This window comes from Trichechus manatus, unplaced genomic scaffold, assembly GCF_000243295.1.
Source record: "Trichechus manatus latirostris isolate Lorelei unplaced genomic scaffold, TriManLat1.0 scaffold00087, whole genome shotgun sequence".
In the NCBI taxonomy this organism is placed as follows: Eukaryota; Metazoa; Chordata; class Mammalia; order Sirenia; family Trichechidae; genus Trichechus; species Trichechus manatus.
The window spans coordinates 3518516-3545855 of NW_004444023.1; the positions used below are offsets into that span (position 1 = coordinate 3518516).

Consider the following 27340-nt stretch of genomic DNA (forward strand, 5'->3'; position numbering starts at 1 on the left):
TATATATACACATATGTATGTATTTGTTGTTGTTAGGTGCCATCAGGTTGGTTCTGACTCATAGCGACTCTACACGCAACAGAAGGAAACACTGCCCGGTCCTGCGCCATCCTCACAATCGTTGTTATGCTTGAGCCCATTGTTGCATCCACTGTGTCAATCCATCTTGTTGAAGGTCCTCCTCTCTTTCGCTGACCCTCTGCTTTACCAAGCATGATGTCCTTCTCCAGGGACTGGTCCCTTCTGATAACATGTCCAAAGTATGTAAGATGTAGTCTAGCCATCCTTGCTTCTAAGGAGCATTCTGGCTATACTCTTTCCAAGACATATTTGTTCATTCTTTTGACACTCCATGTTCAATATTCTTCATCAACACTGTAACTCAAAGGAGTCAAGTCCTCTTTGGTCTTCTTTATTCATTGTCCAGCTTTCGCGTGCATATGAAGCTATTGAAAACACCATGTCTTGGTTCAGGTGTACCTTAATCTTCAAGGTGACATCTTTGCAAATGTGTGTATATGAGGAGCACTGGTAGTGCAGTGGTTAAAGCACTCAGCTGCTAACCAAAAGGTCGGTGGTTCAAACTCACCAGCCACTCCGTGGGAGAAAGATGTGACAGTCTGCTTCTGTAAAGATTTACAGCCTTGGAAACCCTATGGGGCACTTCTGTCCTGTTCTATAGGATTGCTATGAGTCAGAATCGACTCAACAGCAGTGGATTTGGTCTCTTTAATATGTGTACATATATATATTTGTATACACATATATATAGAGAGAAAGACATATATATATATATGTATATACTCATATGCTTTACTGGTTTTATTCCTGTAAAGAACTCAGACTAAGACAGGGGGATTACACAAGAGAGTGAATACCAGGAAGTGAAGATAATTGGGAGTCATTCTAGAAGCAGCCTGCCACAGACACAAAGATCAAGGAGCAACAAGAAAATATAAAGAATAGATGGATTTGGGTAAAAAATGCAATTTATGTTGAAACTACAAAAAAAAATCTCAACGGGTAATTTAAACAAATTAAGCCAGCTGAAGAGAGAATTAGTGAACTGGAAGATATATAAGAAATTATTCAGAATGTAATATTAGGAAATGAACAATTTTTTTTTTAATCTATAAAGGATATGGGGGATAGAAAAAAAGGTTTAACATCTTTCTAAGCAGAGTCCCAAAGGAAAAACATGGAGCATGGAGCAGAAGCAGTATTTTAAGAGCTAATATTTGTATATGTTCCAGAACTAATGAAAACCATGAATCATTGGCTCCTGGAAGAACACAAAAGCAGGAGAAATAAAAAGAATTGCTTACCCAGAGAGAAAGAATGGATCTCCATAAATAAATTATATTTATAATGGCAGCATACTTTTCAACAGCAGAAATGGAGAGTAGAAGATGGTGGAATAATATCTTCAGAGTGTTGAGAAAAATTGACAATCATCTCAGCATGGTACAAGAGTTAAGATGAGGTAAAAATACTCCAGGTAATAAAAACTGATTAACTCCAAGAGACTTGTGTTAAAGGAACTTTTAAAGGATATACATCAGGAAGCAGGAAAATTATTCTGAAATGATGGCCTGAGGTGCATAAAGGGAGAGGAAGGGCAAAATTAATCATAAACACATATGTAATTATAAATAAATATTGCCTGCATAAATCCTGATCCAAATACCAACAGCATTCTTTAACTAGATGGAAAAACTGATCATTCACTTTATATGGAAAGGAAAGAGGCCCCAGATAAGTAAAGCATTACCGAAGAAGTAGAACAAAGTAGAAGGCCTTCCGCTACCTGACCTCAGAGCTCTCTATACAGCTATGGTAGTCTAAATAGCCTGGTACTGGTACAATGACAGACACATTGACCGATAGAACAGAATTGAGAACCCAGACGTAAATCCATCTACCTATGGCCACTTGAACTTTGACAAAGGCCTGAAGTGCATTAAATGGGGAAAAGACAGTCTTTTTAACAAATGCTGCTGGCAAAACTGGATGTCCATCTGTAAAAAATGAAACAGGACCCATAACTCACACCATACACAAAAACTAATTCAAAATGGATCAAAGACCTAAATATAAAACCAAAAACTATAAAGATCGTGGAAGAAAAAATAGAGTCAACACTAGGGACTCTAATATATGGTGTAAATAGGATACAAACCATAACTAACAATATGAAAATACCAGAAGATAAGCTAGATAACCGGGATCTTCTAAAAGTTAAACACTTATGCTCCTTGAAAGACTTCACCAAAAGAGCACAAAGAGAACCTACAGACTGAGAAAAAAAATTTGACTATGACATATCCAACAAAGGCCTAATCTCTAAAATTTATAGAAAAATCCAACACGTCTACAACAAAAGACAAATAATCCAATTAAAAAACAGGCAAAGGATATGAACAGACACTTCACCAAAGAAGACATTCAAGCAGCTAACAGACACATGAGGAATCGCTTGCAATCACTAGCCATTAGAGAAATGCAAATCAAAACTACAATGAGATACCATCTCACCCTGACATTACTGGCACTAATCAAAAAAACAGAAAATAACTAATGTTGGAAAGGCTGCAGGGAGATTGGAACTCTTATGCATTGCTGGTGGGAATGCAAAATGGTACAACCATTTTGGAAAAAGATATGGTGCTTCCTTAAAAAGCTAGAAATAGAAATACCATACCATCCAGCAATCCCACTCCTAGGAATATATCCTAGAGAAATAAGAGCCATCACACGAATAGATATATGCACACCCATGTTCAGTGCAACATTATTTACAACAGCAAAAAGATGGAAACAACTAAGTGCCCGTGAAAAGATGAATGAATAAACAAACTATGGTACATACACACAATGGAATACTATGCAATGATAAAGAACAATGACGAATCTGTGAAATATTTCACAACATGGATGAATCTGGAGAGCATCATGCTAAGTGAAATAAGTCAATTACAAAAGGACAAATACTGTATGAGACCACTATTATAGAAAAGGTTTACCCACAGAAAGAAACAATCTTTGATGGTTATAAGGGAGGAGAAGGGTGGTGAGGGAAAAACACTAACTAGATAGTAGATAGGTGGTAACCTTGGTGAAGGGTAAGACAGTACACAATATTGCGCAAGTCAGCACAACTTGACCAAGGCAAAGTCGTAGAAGCTTCCTAGACATATCCAGACTCCCTGAAGGATGGAGTTCCTGGGCTGAGGGCTGGGGACCATGGACTCAGGGGACATCTAGCTCAATAGTTTATAAAGAAAATGTTCTACGTTTGATTGTGATGAGTAGCGTCTGGGGTCTTAAAAGCCTGAGAGTGGCCGTCTAAGATACATCGACTTGTCCCATCCTGGCTAGAGCAAAGGAGAATGAAGAAAAGCAAAGACACAAGGGAAAGATTAGTCCAAAGGACTAATAGATCACATCTACCACAACCTCTGCCAGACTGAGCCTAGAACAACCAGATGGTGCACGGCTACCACCACCTACTGCTCTGACAGGGATCACAATAGAGCAAGAGAAAAATGTTGAACAAAATTCAAATTCTCACACACACACACACACACACACACACACACACACACACACACACACACAGAGAAAGAGAGAGATCAGACTTGCTGATCTGACAGAGGTTGGAAAAACCCCAAGAGTATGGCCCCCAGATACCCTTTTAACTCAGTACTGAAGTTACTCCTGAGGTTCACCCTTCAGGCAAAGATTAGACAGGACAGGTGGCACAGTGGTTAAGAGCTCAGCAGTTGGAATCCACCAGCCACTCCTTGAAAACCCTATGGGGCAGTTCTACTCTGTCCTTAGGGTCTCTATGAATCGGAATCAACTCGACGTTAACGAGTTTGGTTTTTTGGTTTCCGGGGCAAATAATAACACACGTGAGGAACATGCTTCCTAGTTCAATCTTGTATAAGAGACTAACTGGACACACCAGCCTGAAAGAAAAGACGAGAGGGCAAGAAGGGACAGGAAAACTGGGCGAATGGAAACAGGGAACCCTGGGGCAGAGAAGGGGACTGTTGACACATTTCGATGTAGGCAACCAATGTCACAAAACAATTTGTGTATTAATTGTTTAATGAGAAAGTAATGCTCTGTAAACTTTCACCTAAAACGCAATTGTATATATATATATTGCCTGCATAAAATAAATATCGAACGAGGGAATACGAAAGTCAGAAATACTGGGAAAACACTAGGTTAGTTTCTCTGGAGGGCATTTATTATGTATTGAATTGTGTCCCCCGAAAATGTGTATCAATTTGGCTAGGCCATGATTCCCAGTATTGTGTGATTGTGGACCATTTTGTTATTTGATGTGATTTTCCTGTGTGTTGTAAACCCTACCTCTATGATGTTAATGAGGCAGGATTAGAGGCAGTTATGTTAATGAGGAAGGACTCAGTCTACAAGTTTAGGTTGCGTTTTAAGCCAATCTCTTTTGAGATATAAGAGAAGCTAGCAGAAAGACTGGGGCCTCATACCACCAAGAAAGCAGTGCCAGGAGCATGTTCTGCATGTCATTTTCGTGTTTCTACATGTCCTACATTTTCCCCTTTGGACCCAAGTTTCCTGCGCTGAGAAGCTCCTAAACCAGGGGAAGATGGCTGACAAGGACCTTCCCCCAGGACCAACAGAGAGAGAAAGCCTTCCCCTAGAGGTGGCACTCTGAATTCGGACTTCTAGCCTCCTAGACTGTGAGAGAATAAACTTCTGCTTGTTAAAGCCATCCACTTGTGATATTTCTATTATAGGAACACTAGGTATCTAAGACAGGATTTCACAAAGTTAAACTATTATATGCTCCTTGTATTGTTTCAGAGAGGTTTTAGGATTTTGTTTAAATTTAGACTTTTTAAATGTGCACGGTAACATTTCAAGAATAACCATTAAAAAAAGAACAATAGCATGTAAAAATTACAAACCAAAAGGGAGAAAAAAATGGATAAAGAAAAACAAAACAACCACACGAATCAATCCAGAAAAAGACAAGAAAGAAAAGAAGCACCAAGAAGGTAGCACAACAAGAAGTACAAAAGTACGATGGTATAAAAAAAAGTCTAAATATATTAATAGTCAAAATAAATATGAATGGACTAAAGCGAACTTTGCTAGAACCACACGAAGATACTGATATTTTAATTTATTTGTTATTCTATTCATCTGCTTCTTCCTTTTAGAGGCTTGAAGTAATTTAATGTGCAGATTTAACATCTTGAATTTTTCTTTTCATCTATTAAAAATCAAATCCAGAATGCAGACAAAACATGTTTTAAAAGAAATATATATTTTTTTAAACTTTATTTTGTTGCTGCTGTTGAGAATATGCACAGCAGAACATACACCAATTCAACAATTTCTACATGTAGAATTCATTGACATTGATTACATTCTTCAAGTTGTGGAACCATTCTCACCCTCCTTTTCTGAGTTGTCCCTCTCTCGTTCACATAAATTCATTGCCCCCTAAGCTTCCCATCTAATCTTTCAAGTTGCTGTTGTCACTTTGATACCAGATAGATGGTTTTTAAAAGAGAATAATGCTCAAGGCAGACATTCTTTACTAGTTAAGCTAAACTACTGTTTGCTTTTAAGAAAACTTTAGGGGATATTTCTGGTTTAAGGTTTAAAAATTATCTCAGGGCAATAGTTCCAAGGGTTCATCCAACCTTCATGGCTGCATGAAGTCTGGAGTCCGTGAGAATTTTGAAATTCTGTTCTGCATTTTCCCATTTTTTTATCAGGATTCTTCTATAGAATCTTTGATCAAAATGTTCACTAATGGTAGCTGGCCATCATCCAGTTCTTCTGGTCTCATGGCAAAGGAGGCAGTGGTTCATGGAGGCAATTAGCCACGCATTTCGCATCCTCATTTTATTTCTGAATCTCTTTTTCTCTGTTGCTCCAGGCGAATAGAGACCAATTGTTATGCCTTGAACGGCAGCTTGCAAGCTTTTAAGACCCCAGGCACTACCCAACTAACTAGGAAGTAAAACAGAGGCACTAAAGATGTTATTAGGCCAATTAATTGGGACGTCCAATGAAATTATTACCATAAACCTCCAAACCAAGAAACTAAATCCCATGAGGTTTTTGGTTGTACATAAGCAGCCTCAGCAGCTACTTCTTTCTTTTTTGTCATTGTTGTAAATATATCTGTCACACAACTTTTGCCAATTCAACATTTTATAGGTGTACAACTTATTGACAGCAATTACAATAATCAGCTGTGCAACCTTAAACTTAATGAGTGCAATATTTCCATCACTGTTAATCGCCCCCTCACCCCTAGTAACCCCTGATGAACTTTGTTCGCTATACATTTGCCTTTTCTTGTCTTTTTATGTAGGTGAGGTCATATAATAGTTGTCCTTTTGTGATTTACTTATTTCACTCAGCATAATGTCTTCCAGCTCTATCCATATTGTAGCATGTATCAAGACTTTATTTCTCTCACTGGCTGATAAAAGAAATGCATGTGTTTAATATTACTGTGTATTTTATAATATGTTGGATAATAAATGAAAGCAACTGTTGTCACATAAAAGAAAACATCTAGCTGATTAAATCGATTACTCATGAAATTTACTAAATACTCAAGGGAAAGAAACTAATATATGTTAATACAGGATTGGACAAATCAATTTTGTTACATTCAGAAAATAGATTATAAAAAGCCATAAAAACGATGAAAGAGATTTATACTGTTTGATGAAAGTACTAAGTTTACTTTGCATGCAAAAGGTGGACAATGAATAAGGAAGACCAAAGAAGAATTGATACATTTGAATTACGGTGTTGGGGAAGAATATCGAATATACCGTCGACTGCCGGAAGAACGAACAAGCCTGACTTGGAAGAAGTACAGCTAGAGTGCTCCCTGGAAGCGAGGATGGCGAGACTTCCTCTCACATACTTTGGACGTGTTATCAGGAGGTATCAGTACCTGGAGAAGGATATCAGGCTTGGGAAGGTTGAGTCTGTGAAAGAGAGGGAGACCTTGAAGGAGATGGATTGACACAGTGGCTGTAACAATGGGCTCAAACATAGCAACCATTGTGAGGATGGTGCAGGACCCGGCAGTGTTTCCTACTGCTGTTCATAGGGTTGCTGTAAGTTGGAAGTGACTCAGTGGCACCTAACAACAATAACAACAAATCAGTTTACAAACACTTGTATGAGGATCATATTTGCGAAAACATGGAGGAATATTTTGCGTTGAACTGTTAACTTTTTTATTTTAAGGAAAGGATTTGTTGTGGAGTATTCTCGCATTCTACACAATACCCTAAACCCGCAACAAACCCTTTGCCGTCGAGTCGATTCCGACTCATAACGACCCTATGATACACTACATGTATAGATTTATTACTATGATAATGCATTATTCTTATGATTCTGGAAGGTATTTTCTGTTTTTCTAATAACAAAAACAACTATCTCATTAGGTGGTTACTAAGCAACGCTCACTGGACCAAACCACCATGGAGGGTGAGGGGAGATTTGTTTTCTTAGACTGTAACTGGAATCTCGCCCTCAAGGAAAGGTGCTCGCACTTCGTGCTGCGGCCATCTTTGAGTAGGGCACATCTGTTTACAGCTTTAGAATGGAAATTGGGCTAAATGGTGGTTGCTAGGCAACGCCTGTTCTGTCGCCATCTTTGAGAGGGGTACAGCATTTGCCGCGGTAAAATGAAAAATGTACACTGAATGCGGTTGCTAGGCAACGTCTTTGCCACCGTCGCCATCTTTGAGCGGGGCACAGTTGTTTACTAATTTAGAATATAAATCATTATAGCCTACATGACGGTTGCTAATCAACACCTTGGGACCGTCATCACCTTCGAGCTGGGCTCTTCGTTTTCTTCGCTAAATAAATAGAGTCAGACCACTTCAGGGAGAGATGACGAATCTTTAAAAGCGCAATTAGCCGCCTTCTTTGTTAGGGGCATCATGACTTCCGGCTGGGGCGGAAAAGAACCTAACGGGGTTTGCTGGAATAGGGATTGAGGGTCTGTGTGAGTTGGTTGGAGAAGGCAGGAATTTAGTCTTCTTCCCATTAGCTCTCCATCTAGCCTTCTGGCGGCTTAGGACAGCCGACCAACTTTTAATTTGACTACCGGAAGGCTCCACGGCGGGCACTGACCGTTCCCTCGTGGAGGACTTGGGGGTTCCAAATGGGGGAGGAGGGGACGGGGGGCACCGTGCACCTGCTGTGCCTCGCGGCCTCCAGCGGGGTCCCCCTGTTCTGCAGGAGCAGCCGAGGCGGCGTCCCCACCCGCCAGCAGGTGGGGCCATGAACGCCTGATTGTCCGAAATAGGAGGGGGTTAGGCGCTTGGATTCTGGTCCCAAAGGGAATAGGGAATGGGGAAGTCTTAGTGTTAAGAGGGCCGAGGGTGCAATGAACCAATAATTCCGGTTCCCTGAAGAGGAAGGGGCAGAGGATTTAGAAACAGGAGGGGCCGGGGGCCTAGACTCCGGTGGAGTTCTGAGGATGAGAAAATTGAAAGCTCCAGTCTAATGCCCCCAACCCCTCCCCAGCTCCCGTTCTCCGTCATCGGCTCCCTCAATGGAGTCCACATGTTCGGACAGAATCTGGAGGTGCAGCTGAGCTCTGCAAGGACCGAGGACACGACCGTGGTGTGGAAAAGCTTCCATGACAGGTCCCCAACAGGAACTTGGAGGAGGGGACTGGGCTTGGGGTGACAGACCCTCTTGAAGATGATGCGTGAGGGCCTTCAAGCTCCCTAAGTCCAGCTGTTTATTTAGCAGTGTTGTCTCTAACAAGCCAATGACCCTTTCTCAACCCTGATTTTCTCCTCTGTGAGAGGCAGGTTGGGCTGGAGGGAGGATGAAGCTGGCATTCCTGAATCGACTCCACTACTTTCACCACCCAGCGTCCCAGGTCAGGACTGATTATTCATCCCACCTTCCTTTTTCACAGCATCACCCTCATTGTTCTGTCATCTGAGGAGGGCAGCTCAGAACTGAGGCTGGAGAGACTACTCCAGATGGTGTTTGGGGCCATGGTGAGAGTCTCCAGCCCCTTTTCTCCCAAACCCAGGAATCCGAGCTCACAGCATCTTGCTGCCCCAGGACCCAGGAATCTGGGCCCCCCGTCCCCTGCTCCCTCAGACCCAGGAGTCTGGGTCCCTGGCCCCCTCCTCCCTCGGACCTAGGAGTCCCAGCCCCCTTCTCCCTCAGGCCCAGGAGTCCAGGCCCTCAGCTCCTTCTCCCTCAAGTCCAGTACTCCGGACCCCCAGTCCCTTCTTTCTCAGAAACAGTTGTCCAGAGCCCCTACTCTCCTATATGGTTCTTCTAGGTTCTTCTTGTGGGACTTGAAGAACTGACCAATATCCGAAACATAGAGAGACTGAAGAAGGAGTTGAGGGTAAGGCTGCAGGATGGGAGTAGGAGGGGAAGTTAGGACACCTGGGCACTGCCATCCAGGAACTATAGTTCCCAGCAGCCCCTGGGGCAGCCTGACCCCATGGGGTCTTGGGGCTCCCTGGTGGTCTAGTCCAGTAGGTCTAGTTTTCTGAGGGGGAGGCAACAGATCTGTGGCCCACCAGGGTCCTAGGTGCCTTCCTTCTCTCTCTGCTAGGCCAGTTACCACCTCATTGACAGCTTCCTGGGGGATTCTGAGCTCATTGGGGACCTGACTCAGTGTGTGGACTGCGTGGTCCCTCTGGAGGGGTCCCTCCTGCAGGTATTGAGGATGCCCTGGGAACTCTTAAATCCATCCCTACAGTCCTTCTCAGTCTTCATCTTCCCTCTGGGCCACTGCCCAGCTTCCTCCCATCTTCTCAGTTTCTGGTCTCTTCCCTCCAGTTCGACCCCCATGTGTCCCCAGAGGGGTCTTTCTACACCCAGAGCTAACCCTTCCCCTCCCCTGCTCACAGCCCCCCAGTAGCTTCAACACCCCAGAACAAGGTCTCAGCCCCTCAGCCTGGAGTTTGAGGACGTGTGGAATCATGTCTGCCAACTCGTCACCCTAAACCAAAACCCGATGCCGTGGAGTCAATTTCGCCTCACAGCGACCCTATAGGACAGGGTATAACCAACTCCACAGGGTTTCCAAGGCTGTAATCTTTAGAGAAGGAGACTGCCAAATTCTCTTCTGCTGAGCAGCTGGTGGGTTTGAACCACAGACTTTTCCGTTAGCAGCCGAGAGCTTAACCACAGCACCATCAGGGCTCCTTCCGCTCACCCTAACCTCCGGTAAACCCACAGCACACCCACGCCCAGTTGCCTCAGTTTCCCCAAATCCCAACCACCTTCCAGCTTCCCAACCTTTGCACACTCTGCTCCTTCTGCCTGCCTAGTCTCCATCTACCCTTCCTTAAATCCTGCTCCTGTTGATTCACCCGGCGTGGCCACCTCCCGCAGTGTAACTTGCTGCACCTGACGACCTCTCTGAGCTTCCGTAGGTCGTTAAAGGTTCTGACTTGGCGCATAGCAGTATTCATAAAGCTGCTGCTGCTATAATTGTTAGCCTCAGTATGTGCAGGTCACGCCGGGTCGCAGGCTTCTGTTTGATACAATGGCACAGTGTGAGTGGGGATTGTACCTGCATGTGACATGTGAAGGAACTCAGGCCCAGTAAGGGTGACACCCATGGCCTAGGCCACTTAGCCTCAGCAGGTCTCTTCCCACGGCTTGGCCACATGGCTGACTCCCAGCCTGACTCCCAGCCTGCCTGCCTCTCTTCCACAGGAAGGCCTCGCCGGTTTCGCCGAGGCCACTAGCACGGCCTTCGTCAGCCTGGTGGTGTCAGGCCGGGTGGTGGCGGCCACAGAGGGCTGGTGGAGGCTGGGGATGCCCGAGGCTGTGCTGCTCCCCTGGCTGCTGGGATCTCTGCTGCCGCAGACCGCTCGCGACTACCCGGTGTACCTGCCCCACGGAAGCCCCACGGTGAGCGCCCAGGCAGGGGCGGGGCAGGGTGGTTAGGCGAGTCCTGGGACAAGTCAAAGAGGGGTGGAATGTAGACGACGTGTCGCTAGGACCTGGGGCTTGGATGAACCGGCGTCTGGTGGCGCGGGGCCGGGCGCAAGGCGGAGCTCTGGCCAGCTCCACCCGGTCCCATGCTTCAGGTCCCGCACAGACTCTTGACCCTGACGCTGCTGCCGGGCCTGGAGCTGTGTCTGCTCTGCGGGCCGCGACCACTCCTCAGCCAGCTGGATCCACAGGTGAAATCCTCCCCAACTCCCTCCCGCTGTTCTCCTTATCACCCGCTACTGGAGACGCGGACCTTTCTCTTACCACGTGGCATATGGCCCCGCCCCCTCTGCCCCCTCCTACCTTTTCTTTGCCACACCTACTTCCCGTAGCCCCCACCCCTTCTCGGATCTTCTCCAATCACCTTTCTCCCAACGTGGTGTTTCTCCTACCGTGCCCCCTTTTTACTCTGACTCCACCCCTTCAGGCTCCGCCCTTTCCCAGCCTTGTGCATGGTGGGCCCTCCACTTGTATTTGACCACGCCTCTTCGCTTGGCCCTTAGCTTCCCACCTCACCCACAGTCCCTCTCGCTGACCACACCCCCGACCACGCCTCCCCGCAGCTCCTGGAGCGTTGGTGGCAGCCGCTGCTGGAGCCGCTGAGGACCTGCGTGCCGCTGGGACCCCGCGCGCTGCCCACTGGTTTCCCCCTGCACGCGGACATACTCGGGTAGGGCTCTGACGGGGTGGGGGGTTGGGCTGGGGGTCCTCATTACTCATCTGTGGCCATGACACCCCTTTTCTCACAGCCTGCTACTCCTCCACCTGGAACTGAGACGTTGCCTGTTCACAGTAGAGCTCTCGGAGGACAAAGGTGACTGAGGACAAGGTTGGGAGGGGTGTATCCTGGGCAGGGTCTCCTGGTCACCTTATCTCTCTTCCCCCTCCAGAGCCTTCTCTGGATCAACGGCGGCGCCTCCTGCGCTCCTTCTACACCCTGGTCACCTCCATGCACTTCCCACCAGGTCAGTGGTGGGCACAGTGTCCAGTCTCACAGGCAGGAACCCTAAGCCCCAGGTCGCATAGGGTGGGAGGGAGGGCTGGGGTCGGAGAATCTGGTCCGGGAAGCCAGTGCGTACTGGGAGTAGTATTCCCGGAAGTCCTTAGTGTTGACAGACTAGGAGGGAGTTCTGAGCCTGCAGATTTCAGAACCTGCTGGATAACCCTAACAGTTACCACTGAGACTTCATCTGCCAGTCACTGACCAAAGTGCTCTTGCAGGTAATGATTCACTTCCTCCACTGAAGTGCAGATTATCCTAATGTGTCATGACCCCATATTCCAAATGAGGAAACTGAGGCTCAGCTAGTAAGGGGCAGAGTCACGATTTAAATATAGGTGGTCTGGCTCCCAAGTCCACATTAAACCACTCTGCTCTACTGCTCAAAGCACAAGCTTTGCCTATGGTTTTCGGAGGGAGAGTGACACGGAGTCCAAGTTAGGAAAAGCTGTAGAATCCCTGAGGCCCCCAGTTCCTCCTGTTACTCTCATGGTAACCGGGCCCAGGGAGACAAAGGAAAGACCTAGAATGATGTCTGGCACGTGGTAAGTGTCACACAGATGTTTGCTGTTTTCACTGCTAAGCAGATTGCCTGAGGCTGCACACAGGACCCCCAGTAAACAGTGGGACTGAGACTGGGTGATTTGAACTGCTCCAGACCTCACAGGGTCAGAAACTTAGGCCCAGGGCGGGCTGTGGCTTCAACTTGGCATCCTGGTTGTCCAGGCCCTGCTGGTCACCTCCGCCCTCCCTGTCCTTCCCCAGAGCCAGGGCCACCGGAGAAGGCAGAAGATGTGGCCCAGCTGCCGCGAGCCTGCTACGTGGTGTCGGGGCCCGAGGAGCCGGACACAGGGTGGCGGCTGGTGGCCCTGCAGTCGGGGCCACGGCGGCTGCTGTTATTGCTGTCCCCTCAGAGTCCCACCCACGGGCTGCGGAGCCTGGCCACCCACACTCTGCACACCCTCTCCCGGCTCCTCTGACCCCAGGCGTGGGTGACAGAAGCAGACACTGGCCGCTAGCATCTCTCTGTTTATTCGCTCACAATAATACACAGCCCCTGGGCAGAGAGGGGTGGGAGGGGCTACAAGGTGGGGAGGCGGTAGGAGTGGGAGGAGAGGAAGCACCTGCTCCCCAGCCCCTCTCCCCTCTGTGCCTAGGCGGGGAAAGGGTGGGAGGGGGCTCTCCCCTTTACCACCAGAATGTAAACAGCAGCAGATGAACAAAAATAAAAATACAAAAGGCCGGAGGAAGGTCCCAGGCTTCCACCCTCCCCTGGGGTCTTCCCTGTCACCAGTGGAGGTCCCCTCGCTGCCCTACCCACCAAAGTGGCCTCAGTCCTAGGGGCTGCCAAGCGCCGGCCCCGTCCCTAGGGGCAGACTCCAGGGCTCAGAACTGCTGGGCCAGCAGCTCACAGAGGTGACGGGAAACAGGCTCCTTGCTGGTGCGCAGGGTCAGCCGGTACATCTAGGTGGGGGGCGTGGGGAGTAGACAGGATGGGTGGGCCAGTTAGAGAGCTCAGGGGCAGGGCGATGCAGGGACACAGACGAAAGATGAAAAGGGAATAGAGGGGAAAAGAAAGGAGGACAAAGGGTTTAAAACACAACGTAAGGGACGAGAAGAAAGAATAAAAGAATACAGGAGATAGAAAGGAGGTGAATGACAGGAGACAGACAAGAAACATGGAAAGAAGAGGAAGACCCAAGGTGGAGACAGAAGAGGGACAGCAGATGGAGAAAACTGGACATAGAGGGTGCGCAAGAAAAGGGTCAGAGGGCAAAGTGATGAAAAGGAAACTGAGGCAGGCGGGCTGGGTAGGCAGGCCACAGAGAATGCACACAAGACTAGGAGGATGATGCTGAGTTTCAGACTCCTTCCTGGACCTCAGGACACCACTCACCTGAGCCTGGGCATTGGGCTCCAGCCGGAGCAGGCAGCCCACCTGCAGGGCTTTCGTCTGGATGATGCCAGCCCCTACGAAGTTCTCAGGGTTGGGGTCCACATTGTCCAGGAGGGCCGAGCCAAAGCCTAGGAGCTGGAGAGGGGTGGGGAGCCATCGGAGTGACCAGATCTTGGATAAGCTCCCAAACATTGGCATACCAGTTCCCAAAAACCCTCAGGAGTGGAAATTGGCCCCATTTTACAGATGGGAAAACGTAGGCTCAGAGAAGTTAGCAGCCACTGCCCCCTACAAATCCCATAGTTTGGGAAAGGCAGGTCTGAGATGTCAGCCCCAGGCCACCTCTCACCTTGGCCTTGGTAACCTCCGCGTCCATGGGATGGTTGGCTTTGAAGATTTTCTGAGCTTCCTGCTGGGGACTGAGGGTGGGAAGGGTTCAAGCCAAGGTCCTGAAGCTCCGGGCCACGCCCACCCTAGGAGCCCAGTCCCGCCCACCCCGGAAGCGCCAGCGTTGGCCCCGCCCCCCGCTCTCACAGGCTCAGCTGTTTCCAGCGCTGGAAGAAGTCCTGGGCCGCCATCTCTGTCGGTTGGAAGAACTTGTTGATGGTCACCGGGAGCTTCAGGGTGAGAGACTGGGGGGCACCCCCGTACCTGGGGGGTATGCAGGGGAGAGGGCTCCATCAGGCCACGCCCCTCGCAAGGAATTCCTGCTCATCCGGAAGTGCCCCACCTCACTCACCGGAAGCGCACGGACAGCAGCGGGGGCGTCAGGAAGTCTCCCAGACACTCAATGTTGAGCACCTGCTGCACCTGCGCCCCGCCGTCCACCTGAGCCGCCACGCGCTTGGTCTGCACGGCCAGCTGTGCTCGCTGGGGGTTAAGGAAGCCAGAAACAGAGGGGCGGACCTCGAAAGGGTGCTGGCATCGGAACCCCTGATGGCTCCCTCGACTTTCCTCGCAGGCTTTGAGTAGCTGGGCCTAGGGCTTCATCTTCTGAGGCCCAAAGCCCCTCCTATGTGAAACCTCTGACCCTGCCCCGGATGCCTCTTCCGGCATTCCACAATGGTCTCAGCTCCCTCCATTGCTGCAAAAGTCACACTGTACTGGGATGGAATAGCATTGGCTCTAGAAGTTGCCTTGGGTGTGAATCCCAGCCTCTCTTAGCCTCGTCTGTAAAAGGGACACAGTAATACCATCAATACTGTTCTTGGGATTCAATGCCATAATAACCCATGTAAAAGTACTTGTCTGTGTGCTTGGCACATGGTAAGTATACAAAGGTGATATTACTGTGTTCATATCTGCCTTCCTCAACAACAGCAAGGACTGGGTCTTGCACATCTTTCCGCCGATGCCCAGCACAGAGCTGAACCTACAGGAGACCCCTGGAGATGTCAGATGAATGAAAGAGTAAACAGCTGAAAGGGTCCTCAAAGTTTCAGGGTCTAGCCCTTTGGTTTCATGGCTATGGACACAGAGGCCTGGAGAAGGGGGAGAAAGAAGTGACCCCCTTCAGGGTTTCCAACCACTCCGAGGAGGAGGAGTTGGATCCACACTTTATAGAGAGGACAGGAAGGCTCAGAGAAGTAAAGTGACTCAGCCCAGGTCACACAGGAGAAGGCACCAGTAGCAGCGAGATGCCAGGCCTGGCTCCCAAGTGCAGGAGACACTGGAATCATGGGCATGGAGCCTGACAGAGAAGGAAGAGGTCAGGAGGGAGCTGGGCTCCAGGCAGGACATGGAAGGTACCTGACAGCAGTAAACTGAGGCCCAGAGCAGCTGGGGCGCAGGAGGTAGCGCTTTCTGGACACCTATCACATAATTCCATTGTCACAGCCTGTCCTGACAACCCCACGGGATATGGGAGAGACTGACCCGCATCTCACAGAGGAAGACGCTAAATCTCAGAAGTAACCGTTAGCTCTCTGAGTAACATGGGCTGAACAGGGCTGGGTCAGTCAGCTTCTCAGTGTGAGGGAGGCCGACCCGGAGGTGAAGAGCTGGGGCCAGAGGGTGGGGCCAGGCCTGGAAGGATATGAGTCTGGAGATCTCCGGGGTGGACGACGGAGGGTGAGAAGTTCTGGAACTGCACCGAGGTCTTGTTGCCATAGAAGAGATACATGCGACCTGCGGAGGGTGGAGGGGCAGGGCTCAATCAGGTTTCCTTCGACCACCCTCCCCACCCACCCCCCACAGCTCCACAGCTCCTTGGACGCACCCAGGTTCTGCCGGAACTCGGACTTGACTCCGATCTGCAGCAGCTGGTTCTCAAACAGGACCCCATTGTTCTTGCACACGAACCTGGGTGGAGGCAGCAGGGGGCTCAGGACGACAGGGTACTCATCTGGGCCCTGGCTTGTGCCCCCTTCACTAGTCTCCACCCCTCCCATCTCTGCCAGGACTTACTTATTCAGCAGCTCATCAGCCTCAGGGATGGGGGGGCCGATGTCCTCAGGACCTGAGCTGGACACAGGGAAAGGAGCGAGATGGAAGGGACTTGGGGGGCTGGAGCCCAGAGAGACAGGGAGCCTGGAAGACCCTCCCTGGGGTGGGGGGTCCAACCCTTCCCCTGCCCAGCAGAAAAACCAGTTGCCATTGAAATCGACTCCGACTCATGGCGACCTCAGAATCTACACATCCAGATACTCCAGAGAACCTGAGAGAACCCCAAAATCAGACTGGCAATTGCCTCTAATGGCAATGGGACCCTAGCGGGAGCCACCTCCCCCCACCAGGGGACCTCAGGTTTCCTTCTTCTCCAAGTCCTTGACTCTGCGGCTCATCAGGAAACCCCCTGACAAAACCCTAGGCCCCTAACCCTCCCTGGGGGACACAAGAATCTGCCCCCACCCCCTGAGGCCACCCCTTACTCAGCAGCTGGGGCTGGGTCGGCCAGCAGAGCCAAGGGGCTCTCAGGGGCAGGCGGCTCCAGCTCGCTGGGCCGTCCAATCCCAGAGCAGACAAGAGAAGATAGGTGTGGCAGGCAGCCAATCCCAGAAAGGCAGCAAGAGGGTCAGAGAGAGAGGGAGAGAGAGAGAGGGAGACAGAGGCAGGAAGGTGGGAGGGAGAGAAGGAAGAGCAGGCTCAGAACTGTGACAAGACAGGACACCAAGGGGAGGCCAGACTCAGGAGAGGCCAAGGGGGCCAGGAGGGCGGCAGGGGAGGAGCAGCCAGGGCTGACAGAGGTTTCAAGGACATTAAGTTGAGAGATGGGGTGGGGCTCAGGGGAAAGGGGGCAGAGGCGGAAAAGGGGCAGCCCTGGCATCCCCCATGAGATGGGCCCGGTGGTACCTGAGAAAGGCCTCCTCAGGCGTGGGTCCCAGGCTGGGCGGGGCAGCTGGGCCATCTGAGAAGACATCCACCAGGAGGTTGCCTACGCCGGTGGGAGCAGGGGGTGCCACTGGGGGAGGGGCTGCCCGCAGCCCCAGAAGGTCGGCAGACGGCGAGGGCGTTGACTGCAGAGGTGCAGGGAGGTCAGAGGCCATGACACCCGGCCGGACTCAGCCGGACCAGCTGTGGGGTTCACCCCCAGGAAACTCACCACTGTGCTGGGGGTGGGCTCCATGCCCCCGTTGATGTCATTGCTACTGGGGTCCCTGCGGCCATCATCCAGGGCACTGCCCGCCCCTGGCCCCTTCTTGCGTTTCAGCTTGGCCAGGATGGAGGACTCGCGCTCGGGGAAGGGCGGCATCTCCTCCAGCACCGTGGCCTGTGGGTCAGCAGGGTCAGGGCAGGTGGAGGCCCAGGGCCGGGGGGCAGGGTCAGTTAGGACAGGTTCAGTGACAGGGCTCGAGGGATGGGCTCTGACCAAGACGTCGGTGCTGGCCACGGAGCTGAGGGTGAGGTACTCGACAGCACGCTGCTGCAGCTCCACATCGGCGTTGCGCAGCTGGGAGCCTGCCCGCAGCACGCCCTGGATGGTGGCCTTGGTCTCGGGGAAGAGGTTGATGAACTTGATGTAGGTGGACAGCAGCAGGGCCCGGGTGGCCACACTGCACAGGTGGAACTTGGAGTGCAGCAGGGAGAACTGCACCGGGGGGCTGCAGGGCACGGGAGGGCAGAGGTCAGAGGGCAGGGCGTCGGTCCCCAGAAACCCCCACGGGAGGGGCCGCCTCCCCACTGGGAATGGAGGTATTCCTTCCCAGGACCCCTGGGGGAGGATCTGAGCCCCTGCCCTGCCCAGCAGAAAAACCAGGGGTCATCACGTCGACTTCAACTCACGGCAACCCCGTGTGTGTCAGAGTAGAACTGGGCTCCGTAGGGTTTTCAGTGGCTGATTTTTCAGAAGTAGATTGCCAGGCTTTTCAAGATGTCTCTGGGTGGACTCGAGCCTCCAACCTTTCAGTTAGTAGCTGAGCACTTAAATGTTTGCCCCACCCAGCGATGTCCTGCCCAGTAACCCCATTGCTGTCGAGTCAATTCTGACTCATAGTGACCCTACAGGACAGAGGAGAACTGCCCCATATGGTTTCTGAGGCTGTAATCTTTATGGAAGCAGACTGCCACATCTTTCTTCTGTGGGGCAGCTGGTGAGTTCGAACCACTGACCTTTTGGTTAGCAGCCGAGCACTTAACTACTGTGCCTCCAGTGCTCCAGCCTGCCTGGTAGAGGGGGTGATATTCCCTAGGCCCCAGAGCAGCAGCCTCTGTAAAGCTCTGTCCCACAGCATGCTGGGAGTCTGGTTCTCTTTACCCTGACAAGTGAGTGGGTGGAGGGGCTGAAAAGATTCCTAGGAATCCATCATCACTGGTCCTCAGACTCCTGGGTGTGCCCCAAGCCTGAGAGTCCTCAGATGACGTGTTCAGCCTGCCCGGAGGCCCTCTCACCTGGAACGGGGGTCCCCAGCAATCAGGTTCCCGAACTCCCCAAGGATGTAGCCACCGACCTTCACCATGTTCTCATGACAGGCTGGGGCCTGGAGTGCCTGGGGGTGGGGGTGGGGGGACAGGGGCACAAGGACTAGAGTGAGAAGACTGACTGCCCAGCTCGCTGAGAACGGGCCAGGCACAGGACACGCACCTGCACGATTACCCTGGGGAGTCCTCCCAGCACCTCTGGGATGCAGGTGGGTTACAGATGAGAAGGCTGAGGCCCAGAGAGGTGGAGGGACCTGCCCCAACTCACACCAGTGGTCAGACAGGGCAAAGGGTGCCCCGAGCCCGGCTAGCCCGGAACCCCTTGTCTGGAGTAAGAAGGAGGTGAAAGGACCTGGGATCAGCACCTATACACCGGACGCCTCATGTCCCTGCCCTGTGGCCTCCACACATCCAGCTAGAAAGCTACAGGCTTTCTCCCGAGAGGCAGAAGCAGCGTGATGGTGACCCGGACCCTCAGCCCCAGCTGTCCCTGCTCTGCCCGTCGTTGGGGAGGGGCAGGTGCTGACCTCAAAGACAGTCTTGGCAGCGTAGCCCTGGACGTCGTCGCGGTTGGTGACGATCTGCAGCACGCGGTACCACACCTCCTCGCTCACGTAGTCGCCCGCGATGCGGATGAGGTTGAGAATGGTGTCCACGTACCAGCTGTAGTCCACAGCATACTTCTCAGCCAGGATGGCCACCTTCAGGACCTACGGTGGGAGGGGGAGGGGGAGAGAGAGTGTGTGTGTGTGTGTGTGTGTGTGTGTCCGTGTCCATGGGGGGGTGTCAGGGTATGGGCTCATCGGATCTGGGCTCACCACTGTTCCCCATCTAGAGATCCAGAAATCCAGGCCCCCATCTCCTCCTCCCTCAGACCCAGGAGTTCAGGCCTCCATCTCCTCCTCCCTGAGACCTACAGGTCCCAGCCCCCTGACCCCCTGCTCCTTCAGTCTCAGAAGTCCAGCCCCACGGCCCCCTCCTCCCTCAGACCCAGGAGTCTCAGCCCCCAGGCTCCCTCTTTCCTCAGACCTAGGAGTCCAGGCCCCCGGCCCACTCCTCCCTCAGACCCAGGAGTCCCAGCCTCCATCCCCTCCTCCCTCAGACCCAGGAGTCCAACACCCTGGCCCCCTCCTCCCTCAGTCCTAGGGGTCCAGGCCCCCCAGCTCCTTCCTCCCTGGCCCTCCTGGACTCACGATCTCTTCGCGGATGGCGTAGTCGGCCGTCTCCAGGTACCTCAGCATTTCGGACACAATCTGCTTGGCGTTGCTCCGGTCGCACATGGCATAGAGGAGATCGGCCGCCCGCTGCCGCACGCTGACGTCCCGCTCAGTCTGGGGGAAGAGAGCATGTCTGGTGGGTTCCCGGCTCAGTTGAGCAGAGGGCTCTGAGCCCTGGGAGGAGCCCAGTGTGGGGGCGCGGAGCCCATGGGACAGGCCCAGTGGCAGACCTTGAGAGCATTGATGACGGTGTCAATGTGCGTCTTGACGGCCTCATGGGAGAACTCGGAGCTTGCCAGCGTGCACATGCTCTCCAGTGCCAGGTAGCGCAGGTTGGTCTCCCGGTGTTGCAGGAACTGGCCCAGCTGGTTGCAGGCACGCACCAGGAGGTTGGGCTCACTGCCGGGCAGCGGGAGAGCAAGAGACGGGGACACGAGGAGATGGAGACTCAGCGGGCATCCACTCAGTCCCCTCAATTCAGAGTGATGCTCCTCACCTCTAGTCCTGGCCCCAGTCCCTCCTCGTGACCCAGACATCTGGGCCATCAAGGCTAAGTGAAAGATGGGAGCAACTTTGCCTCCCAGGAGGCCTTGCACCAGCCTCATGGGGCAACACTGCAGACCCCACCTCCTCCTCCCTCAGACCCAGGAGTCCAGATCCCCAGCCCCCTCCTCCCTCAGACCTAAGTGACCCGCCCCCAGCCCCCTCCTCATTGGGACCCAGCATCAGGTCCTGCCCCCTGTAGCCAAGGTGGCACCTGTCGTAGTGGATGATGAGGCTGATGGTCTCAAAGAGGATGGCGTTCTTGGCGTTGGAGTGCTGCACTTTCTTGGACTTGGGTGGCTCCTGGGCCTTGTTGAGTACAGTCTCCAGACATTCCACCAGCCGCCCCTTCACAGCTGCATCCTCTGGGGAGGTGAGGGCATGCGCAGGGCTGAGCTTTATGCTAGCCCAGCCCCCACGAGGGGCAGCAGCCTTGCCCCCTACATGCCTGTCTCTGCCCCACTAGGCTCCTGCAGCGCCGGCCAGGGTCTTTGCACCCTGAGCACCTTCCCTGGTCCCGGCCCAGCAAGTGAGGGGAGAGGCCAACAAAGGCCCTGTCTCAGACCTGGGCAGTTCGCCTGCTCTGTGCTAAACCTGCCGGGAAGGCCTCCCGCCCCGGGCCTCAGTGTCCTTGTCTGGGCCCCGACGCTCTCTTAGTTTTCTTAGAGAGAAGCTCCAGGAACCTTCCCCAGAGACACCGGGCAGGACCACAACCTTCCCAAGGACCTATCTGCATGCCAGACATCTGATGGGAACGTATTTGCCACTCAATCCCCCTCTCCTACAGGAAACCAGCTGCTGCTGAGTCGACTCCGACTCATGGCGACCCCATGTGTGTCCGTGTAGAACTGTGCTCCATAGGGTTTTCAGTGGCTGAGTTTTTGGATTTTTCTTCTGGGGTGCCTGTGGGTGGACTGGAACCTCCAACCTTTCGGTTAGCAGCTGAGCACATTAGCTATTTGCCCCACCACAGGACCTGCTTGGTATAGTAGGGCCCAATAACCATCAGCTCTCTGTGTGATCCTTTGTGCTATAACAGGCAGGCTCCCTGCTCTGTGCCGCTCATTGATTCGTGCAACATACTCAACATGCCAAGACTCCTGGTGGGTATGTGTCTGGGCGTGCATGTCTGTGTGTGCGTGTCTCGGTGTGCATAGCTGTGTGTATGCACGTGTCTCTAAGTGTGTGTGTCTGTGTGTGTGCATATCTACCTGTGTTTCTGTGTTTGTGTGTCTGTAAGTGGTCCCTGGGGCCCCATAACAGAGGCGAAGCATCGCCCAGCCTCAGAGAAATCCTGAGATAGACGCCCAGGCCCTGTTCCTGCCATGGGGTCCGGGTCCCGCCAAGCAGCCGAGATGGCCTGCGTTACCTGGCGGGGGGTAGCACTGCAGCAGCCGCAGGAGCTTCACAGAGAGCCAGGGGGCGGGAACAAAGTAGTAGGTGTAGTCCTGGAGGTCAGTGGAGGCTGAGGAGACGATCTGGGGAGGAGAGGAGTGTGAGGAGTGGGCGGAGGCTCAGGACACCACCCCCCACAGCGGGGCAGAGCAAAACTGTGTTCCCAGGGCAGTACTGTCAGCATGACAGGAGCAGCAGACTGAGGCACAGAGAGGGGTGTGAGGCGCCCTGGTCACACAGTGAGAGGGTGGCCCTGGGCCTCCACCCACAGACGCGTGACGCTGAAGCTCAGGCTCTCGCAAGATCACTTGGGACTGTGGGTTGAAACACGTTCCCAAAAATATCTGTTCAAGTCCTAACCCCGGTATCTGGGGAGGTGACTTTGCTTGGAAATAGGGTCTTTCAGATGTGATCAGTCGACGTGAGGTCATACTGGAGTGGGCTGGGCCCTAATTCTATGTGACCAGTTCACAGCTGAGCACTTTAACCACTGCACCGCCAGAACTCCTTATATGACTGGTGGCCTCGTGAAACAGAAGAGACTCAGAGTCAGGGAGACAGAGGAAGGATGCCACGACATCATCAGCCGTCACCAGAAACCAGGAGAGAGGCCTCGAACAGACTCTCCCTTGCAGCCCTAAGAAGGAATCCACACGGCCGATAGCCTGAATTCAGACTCCCAGTCTCCAGAACTGTGAGACAATACATTTCTGTTCTTAGAAGTCACCCAAAACCAAACCAAACCTGTTGCCATCGAGTCGATTCCGACTCACGGTGACCCTATAGGACAGAGGAGAACTGCCCATAGGGTTCCCAGGGAGTGGCTGATAGATTTGACATGCCGACCTTTTGGTTAGCAGCCGAGCTCTTAACCACTGGGCCACCAGGGCTCCTAGGAGTCACTTGGTTTGTTGTATTTTGTTATGGCCACCAAAGGGAACTAATACACTTGGTACAGGTACAGTTACAATTTTTCTAAGGAATACACATGCCAGGTGGGCCAGAAAAGCCCCTGCTAACACCCCCTGGGTGTGGCCACCCCGGGCCCAGCTCCTTCCTCCCTCTCTGAGCCTCCCAATGCCTGGGCGACCTCCATTGAAGCACCTGCCAGACTGGCTCGCTGGAGAGCGTGTCCCTGTAGCTCCCCCGACGACTGAGAGCAGGAGATGGGTGCCCTTTCCAGGTGCCCAGGCTTAATGCAAGGTCAGACCCGAGGAACGTTCAGGAAATAGGTAGGGAATTAGTGGAAGATCATGAGACTTTTTCCTCATGGCAAATTCTTACTTAACTGTAAAAGTCGTTTCTCCAGGAAGCATTCCACAATGCCCTATATTGCCCCCACTGTCACCATCTGTGTCTCCCCTCTAGCCCAGCACAGGGCAGTATTCAGATATGTGGTGAAGGAAGGAAAGAATAGATGATTGAATACGTGAGCTGGTGTGTTTATTGCTCTCTTTGCTTGGGAATCCAAGCGTCTTCCAACCTGCCTAGAAAACACTTGTACTTACTCCAAGTCTCAATTCAGGACCACCTACTCCAGGAAGCCTTCCTGGACTCCCAGGTGGGGTTAATTGCCTCCTTTGGGCTCCTACCTCCATTAGAGCCAAACCACCCCTTGTATGATTATCTGTGTCTGAGTCGGCCTCCCCGCCACACTCCACTCCCTGCACCTGGATGGGGAGCTCCCGGAGAACAGGGCTCGGGTATGACTCATTTCTGTGTCCCCAGTGTTCCCCCAACGGGGTCTGGCACAGGAGTCCTCAGGGAAGGCTTCCAGGACAGGAGTGAAGGTGGGGTAAGGAAAGAAAGGAGTGAAAGGGAGATACGTGGGAGAGAGAAGGAGCGGGAAACAAAGCAAGAAAGGGCAGAGGCTAACAGTCTACATGAGCCACGGCCTCATCTACCTTGAGACTCAGAAGAACTAGATGGTGCCCGGCTACCAGTACCAACCATTCTGATCAGGGCCACAACAGATGGATCCTGATATAAGGGGAGAAAAATGTGGAACAGAACCTCAAATTCTTAAAATGTCCAGACTTACTGGACTGGTTGAGACTAGAAGATTCCCTGAGACTATCACCCTGAGATATTCATAAACCTTGAACTGAAACTACCCCTTGAGGTCACCTTTTAGCTAAATAACGGATTGGCTCACAAAATAAAGACTACTACCCGTGAGTACTGCGCACCTTTAGAAAATCATCTATATGAGACCAAATGGTCAACAATTACTCTAAAGCAAAGATGAAAGGTTAAGGGGGCAGGGAAACTAGGGCACTGGAAAGAAAACATCCTGAATAGAATTAATGAGAATGCTGACACACTGTGAAAAATGTAACTAACGTCACTGAACAATTTGTGTAGTGTTACATGGGGGCGGGAGGAAGCAAGAAAGGGCAGAGGGAGGAAGAGAGAGATGGAGAAGGGGAGTGGGAAGAAGTCAGGAGACTGGCTCTTGTTTCCTGGCGCTTAGCGTGAGCTGGCCCTGGCATCATCCCCATTGTATAGATGGGGCAGCTGAGGCCCAGAGAGGGGAAGCCACTTGCCCAGGGCCACACAGCCAGGATGTGACCAGGCTGGGAGTGAACCCAGGCTGCTGGACTCAAAGTCTGAGTTCTGGACCACCACACTGAGCTGCCTCTCAGGGAGAGTCGGGGGACCAGAGAGGCAAGAGGGGACAGGACACCCGGGTATCATCCCACTGCCAACTCCGAGACCACACTCACTCTGCTCAGTCGAGACACAGCCAGGGAGATGCAGGTCTTGAAGTCGTCTGGGTTCTTCTTGCAGAGGCAGGTGATGAGGCTGACGGCGGCTGTGACCACGCCCTGGGGGGCCGAGATGGTCAGTCAGGGCCCAGGGGAGAGGGAGATGGGGGACACGTGTCTGAGCTGAGGGCCTGAGAGCAGAGACTCAGGAAGGGGCGGGTTGGGGTGTGCACTGGTACACCTGTGTGACTGTGTGTGTCAGGGCAGGGTAAGGAGGCTACAAGGGCTCAGGGACCAGGGCCAGGGCTGGGTGTCTGGGTGCCCCCAGTAGGGACCAGGCATCTGGGTGAAGAGCCAGGGGTGGGAGGGGACTACAGAGGGATTGGGGTGGGGAGCCTGAGGAGTAGGGACAGAGGCTGGGGTCTCTCTGCTGGCCAGGCAGGGGATGGGAGTTGTCGGGGGACAGCTGGGTGTCAGGAAGAAAAGTTGGAATTTTCTGGAAGTCTGGGTGGGTGATGGGTGTTGGGGACATTGGACAGGATCCCTGGGCATCCAGGGGGCATCAGGGCAGAGGTGGGGCTCCCAGGCATCCAGGTGGGCATCAGGGCAGAGATGAGGCTCCCGGGCAGCCAGGCAGGCATCAAGGCAGAGGTGGAGCATCAGGGCAGAGGTGGGGCATCAGGGCAGAGGTAAGGCTCCAGGGCAGCCAGGTGGGCTTCGGGGGCAGTGGCCCAGGCTCTCACCATGTGCTGGTCATTGAGGAGGTGCACCACGCGGGCTGTCCACTCGCCCATGGGCACCAGGTCGGGTGAGGCCTTGTAGAGCCGCAGCAGGCACAGGGCCGCGCTCTGCTTCACACTGTCCATGCTGTCCCTGCAGGGAGGATGCAATGTGGGCAGAGGTCAGCATGGCCCCAGCTCCATGCACTCCCCTCCTTTCTTACTCATCCCAGAGAGGGCTGGTGAGAAGGACAGAGAGCCAGTGGAACCGGGTCCAGTCCCCATTGCCCACGAGTCTCTGGGGGCCTCAGTTTCTTTATCTGCAAAATGGGCTGCATCTCAGTAACCTGGTGAGGTCACTGGCAAGGCTAAGCAAAAGATCATGCCTGGCTCTGCACCTCCATTCACTGACCAAGCATTTAGTGAGCGCCTACTGGGTGCCATGCATGGCGGTGGGTGCCGTGGATACAGCAGTAGACAAACTGGCCCAAACGTCTGTGCTCACAGTTTACATTCTAGCCGGGAGAGCCAACATCCAAGCAAACACACGTATCATAGGTGGTCAGGGTTGAGTGCTACCGACCACATGAGCAGGTGAGAGCATAAGAAGTTGGGGACGCTATTTTGGAAGGTCTCTCTGGTCAGGTGACAGGTGAACAGAAACCAAGTAATTTAATGAGAAAAGACGGAAAACCTCTGCAACAGAAGTCCTGGGCAGAGACAACAACCGTTCAAAGGCCCTGAGGCAAGAGTGGGCTTGGTATGTAACGGGGACAGGGAGGCACCCGTGTGCCTGGAGCTGAGTGAGCGAGGGATGAGGGCAAAGAGAAAACACAGCAGGTCAGGGGGGGCCTTGTGGGTCATGGCGAGGGCTTTGCTTTGACTCAGCGTGAGACAGGAGCCACTGTGGGCGGCAACAGGGCAGTCACATGATGCTAATATGACAGCAGAAAAAGCTAACACTGAGGTGGCACGACCTTCGGCCACTAACCCAAAGGTTGGCGGATCAAACTGTTGGAGAAAGACCTGGTGATCTGCTCCCGTAAAGATTACAGCCTAGGAAACCCTACGGGGCACTTCTACTCTGTCACATGAGGTCGCCATCGGTCAGAATCGACTTGAGGGCACACAACAATGACAACAACAGCGTAATAAACAGAACTATTATCAGTGCTGTACCAAAGCCACATGGGACAGCTCCTGAGAGCTGACTGTTACATGTTCAGGAATGTTGGGAGCCAACTGAGGAACTGTTGGTAGTCTGAGATCGGCCATTGTATTATTTCTCTGTGAGTCTGTGAATGGCGCAAATGCTGAAAGATTGGTGGCTCAAACCCACCCAGGGGCACCTTGAAATAGGCTTGGTAATCTGTTTCCAAAAAAGGTCCAAGCCTTGAAAACCCTGTGGGGCAGTTCTACTCTGTCACATGGGGTTGCTATGAGTCAGAACTGACTCAAAGGGACCTAACAAGAACAAGAACAACAACAGAGCCCCTACTTCCTGCCTGGCACTACTGCAAGCAGTCTATGTGGATGAACTCATTGACTCCATCCTCAGGACAAACGAAGGAAACAGGTATGGTTATTGGATTCCGGTTCACAGTTCTGATTTATGTTGTTAGAGGTGCCCCCTGGCGGTTGAGTGGAGAATAGACCGTGGGAGGGTGGGGGCACAGGTGGAAAGGGGAAGGCCAAACCCTTTGCCATTAATTCTGATTCATGGCGACCCCATGTGTTACAGAGTAGAATTCCCCATAGGGTTTTCTTGGCCATGATCTTTATGAAAGCAGATCACCAGGCCTTTCTTCCATGGCACTGCTGGGTGGGTTTGAACTGCCAACCTTTGGGTTAGTAGTTGAGAGCAAACCATTTGTGCCACCCAGGGACCTGCAAGGAGGCCAATGCAATGGTCCAGGTGGGAGACAATGGTGCCTCAGACGAGGTGGTGGCTGTGAAGGGGTAAGAAGGGG

At 52.3% G+C, this 27340-nt stretch overlaps 2 protein-coding genes across 3 annotated transcripts in view; one reads left to right on the forward strand and one right to left on the reverse strand.

The window, feature by feature from the left end:
* Positions 1-8032: 8032 nt before the first annotated feature.
* Positions 8033-13266, forward strand: FUZ (fuzzy planar cell polarity protein). Of its 2 annotated transcripts, XM_023736276.1 has the most exons (12): positions 8033-8323; positions 8578-8699; positions 8981-9065; positions 9359-9427; positions 9641-9745; positions 10753-10950; positions 11130-11225; positions 11598-11704; positions 11784-11848; positions 11925-11999; positions 12046-12079; positions 12824-13266. In XM_023736276.1, exons 1-12 carry the CDS (start codon positions 8213-8215, stop codon positions 13251-13253), a joined length of 1497 nt encoding a protein of 498 aa, XP_023592044.1. In that variant the 5' UTR covers positions 8033-8212; the 3' UTR covers positions 13254-13266. The 2 variants fall into 2 exon arrangements, with proteins under 2 accessions (XP_023592044.1, XP_004381687.1); XM_004381630.3 differs by lacking the exon at positions 12046-12079 and having other exon boundaries at positions 12800-13266.
* The window catches only part of AP2A1 (adaptor related protein complex 2 subunit alpha 1), a 37112-nt gene continuing 22805 nt past the window's right edge, over positions 13034-27340 (reverse strand). Inside the window, exons 5-23 of the mRNA XM_004381633.2 lie at positions 25395-25524; positions 24670-24771; positions 21918-22026; positions 20763-20913; positions 20236-20404; positions 19982-20119; positions 19316-19498; positions 18759-18856; positions 17740-17971; positions 17473-17640; positions 17223-17386; positions 16338-16394; positions 16150-16232; positions 15969-16058; positions 14671-14794; positions 14466-14582; positions 14281-14350; positions 13932-14066; positions 13034-13498 (exon numbers count right to left, since the gene is read on the reverse strand). Of these exons, the coding sequence (XP_004381690.1) occupies positions 13421-13498; positions 13932-14066; positions 14281-14350; positions 14466-14582; positions 14671-14794; positions 15969-16058; positions 16150-16232; positions 16338-16394; positions 17223-17386; positions 17473-17640; positions 17740-17971; positions 18759-18856; positions 19316-19498; positions 19982-20119; positions 20236-20404; positions 20763-20913; positions 21918-22026; positions 24670-24771; positions 25395-25524 (2398 nt within the window). The 3' untranslated portion in view covers positions 13034-13420. The remainder of the gene's footprint in view (positions 13499-13931; positions 14067-14280; positions 14351-14465; positions 14583-14670; positions 14795-15968; positions 16059-16149; positions 16233-16337; positions 16395-17222; positions 17387-17472; positions 17641-17739; positions 17972-18758; positions 18857-19315; positions 19499-19981; positions 20120-20235; positions 20405-20762; positions 20914-21917; positions 22027-24669; positions 24772-25394; positions 25525-27340) is intronic.